The sequence below is a fragment of the Dromiciops gliroides genome, chromosome 5 (assembly GCF_019393635.1).
Source record: "Dromiciops gliroides isolate mDroGli1 chromosome 5, mDroGli1.pri, whole genome shotgun sequence".
Lineage (NCBI taxonomy): Eukaryota > Metazoa > Chordata > Mammalia > Microbiotheria > Microbiotheriidae > Dromiciops > Dromiciops gliroides.
This window is the reverse complement of record NC_057865.1, coordinates 265,616,938-265,618,729: the sequence shown is the minus strand read 5'-3', so window position 1 is coordinate 265,618,729 and position 1,792 is coordinate 265,616,938. Positions and strand designations below refer to the sequence as shown.

Genomic DNA, 1,792 nt, shown 5'->3' with positions numbered 1-1,792 from the left:
AAACAGAAATGAACACTTTCCAGATAAAGGATACACCAACATGGTCAACTCCATGCCCCAACATACAAAAATACAAAGTACACGGACCCCGCGAGACACCCTAGATAGCAAATTAAAAGTAAAGAGCTGAAGCTTCTCAGAGAATTGCAATAGATAAACAACAGCACTGTCTGTCTTGACTTTCATGGGAGAAAGAGGCTCACCTGTGAAAGGCAATCTCCCTAATAGGTGGCTGTGGTTTGAACAAATACCTATGTACCTACATAGTGATTAAGAAAACACCTAGAATCAATGAAGCGATTAGCAGAAGTGAAAGATTCTCTGGACATAGAAGTCAAACAGAATTTTGTTGACCCCCTCCAGAACCTCTGTGATAAAGACCTAAAGGAGATCCAGCATCATCTGAAAAAGCTGGAGGGCAGACGTCTGGATTTCGACTATAAGAAGAAGCGTCAGGGAAAAATACCAGATGAAGAACTTCGTCAAGCGATGGAGAAATTTGAAGAGTCCAAGGAAGTGGCAGAGACCAGCATGCACAACCTCTTGGAGACTGATATTGAGCAGGTGAGCCAGCTCTCAGCCCTGGTAGATGCCCAGCTGGATTATCACAGGCAAGCAGTACAGATCCTAGACGAGCTGGCAGACAAGCTGAAGCGCAGGATGCGAGAAGCCTCTTCCCGTCCCAAGCGGGAATACTAGCCAAAGCCTAGAGATTCCTATGACTTTGGAGAGCCGGATCAGTCCAATGGAGGTTTCCCTTGTGCCCCAGCCCCCAAGATTACAGCTTCTTCCTCTTTCCGATCCTCTGACAAGCCCATCCGGACCCCCATCAGGAGTATGCCACCTCTGGACCAACCCAGCTGCAAGGCCCTATATGACTTTGAGCCTGAAAACGATGGGGAACTGGGCTTCCGGGAGGGTGACATCATCACACTGACTAACCAGATTGATGAAAACTGGTATGAAGGCATGATCAACGGCCAGTCGGGCTTCTTCCCCCTCAACTACGTGGAGGTGCTGGTCCCACTACCTCAGTGAAATGGCTGCTCTCCACACCTCCCTCCCTGTCCTCCCTTCCTCCTCCTCTCTCCTGTTCCTCCCCCTAATGAGGAAGGCCAGGCCTGATCTCCTGCATTCCATTTTGTTCCTGGTGACACCAGTCTCTCACTGGAAGACAAATGGGATAGTATTAACCCTGCCCATGCCAGAAGGGTGACAGATTATCTGGACTGGGTGTCCCCTAAACTCCATCCTTCCCAAGGATTTGGTACTTACTGAGAGATCTCAAGGAGCTTGCTGCCTCCCCCACCCCCACCCCCACCCCTCCCTCCTCAGTCCCTTTGGCAAAGGTTCAGGCAGCAAAGCCCCTTAGTCCTGTGGTCGGGCTCAGCCTGCCCTGGGAAGACTAAGCAATGGATGCTACCTAGTTGAGTTACAAGTTGAGTGTAGGCAAAGATGGATGAGCCAGTAAGTTTTAATCAGTGTAGGGGGGTCTTACGGTGTTTGTGGTGATGGAAGTGGAGAAACACAGTTTGTTTAAATCACCCAGGTTTACATAAGACACTAGTGACCACCCAAGCTTTTTTTGGTGGGGAGGCGAGCATCCTCCTTCCACCTTTTACCCCCATCTTCCATCTCCAGACTTTGTCCCTTCTTCATTCCCCCTCCCCTTGCTGCTTCTGAGGGGCCTGGGTGGACAGGACTCATTACTCAACTGACTCCACTAGCCATGCTCCCCCTCTCAGCCAGTCCCTAGACTCCCAGTTGGGCCTGGACTTGGCTGTAAGGATCC

The 1,792-nt window shown here is 50.3% G+C and overlaps 1 protein-coding gene across 1 annotated transcript; it reads left to right on the top strand.

Moving 5' to 3' along the window:
• Positions 1–291: 291 nt before the first annotated feature.
• On the top strand, positions 292–1,361 carry LOC122728427 (endophilin-A2-like). Its single transcript, XM_043967051.1, is given in 1 exon segment — positions 292–1,361. A coding segment is annotated over 1 exon segment (747 nt). The 3' UTR covers positions 1,039–1,361.
• The last annotated feature ends 431 nt before the right edge of the window (positions 1,362–1,792 follow it).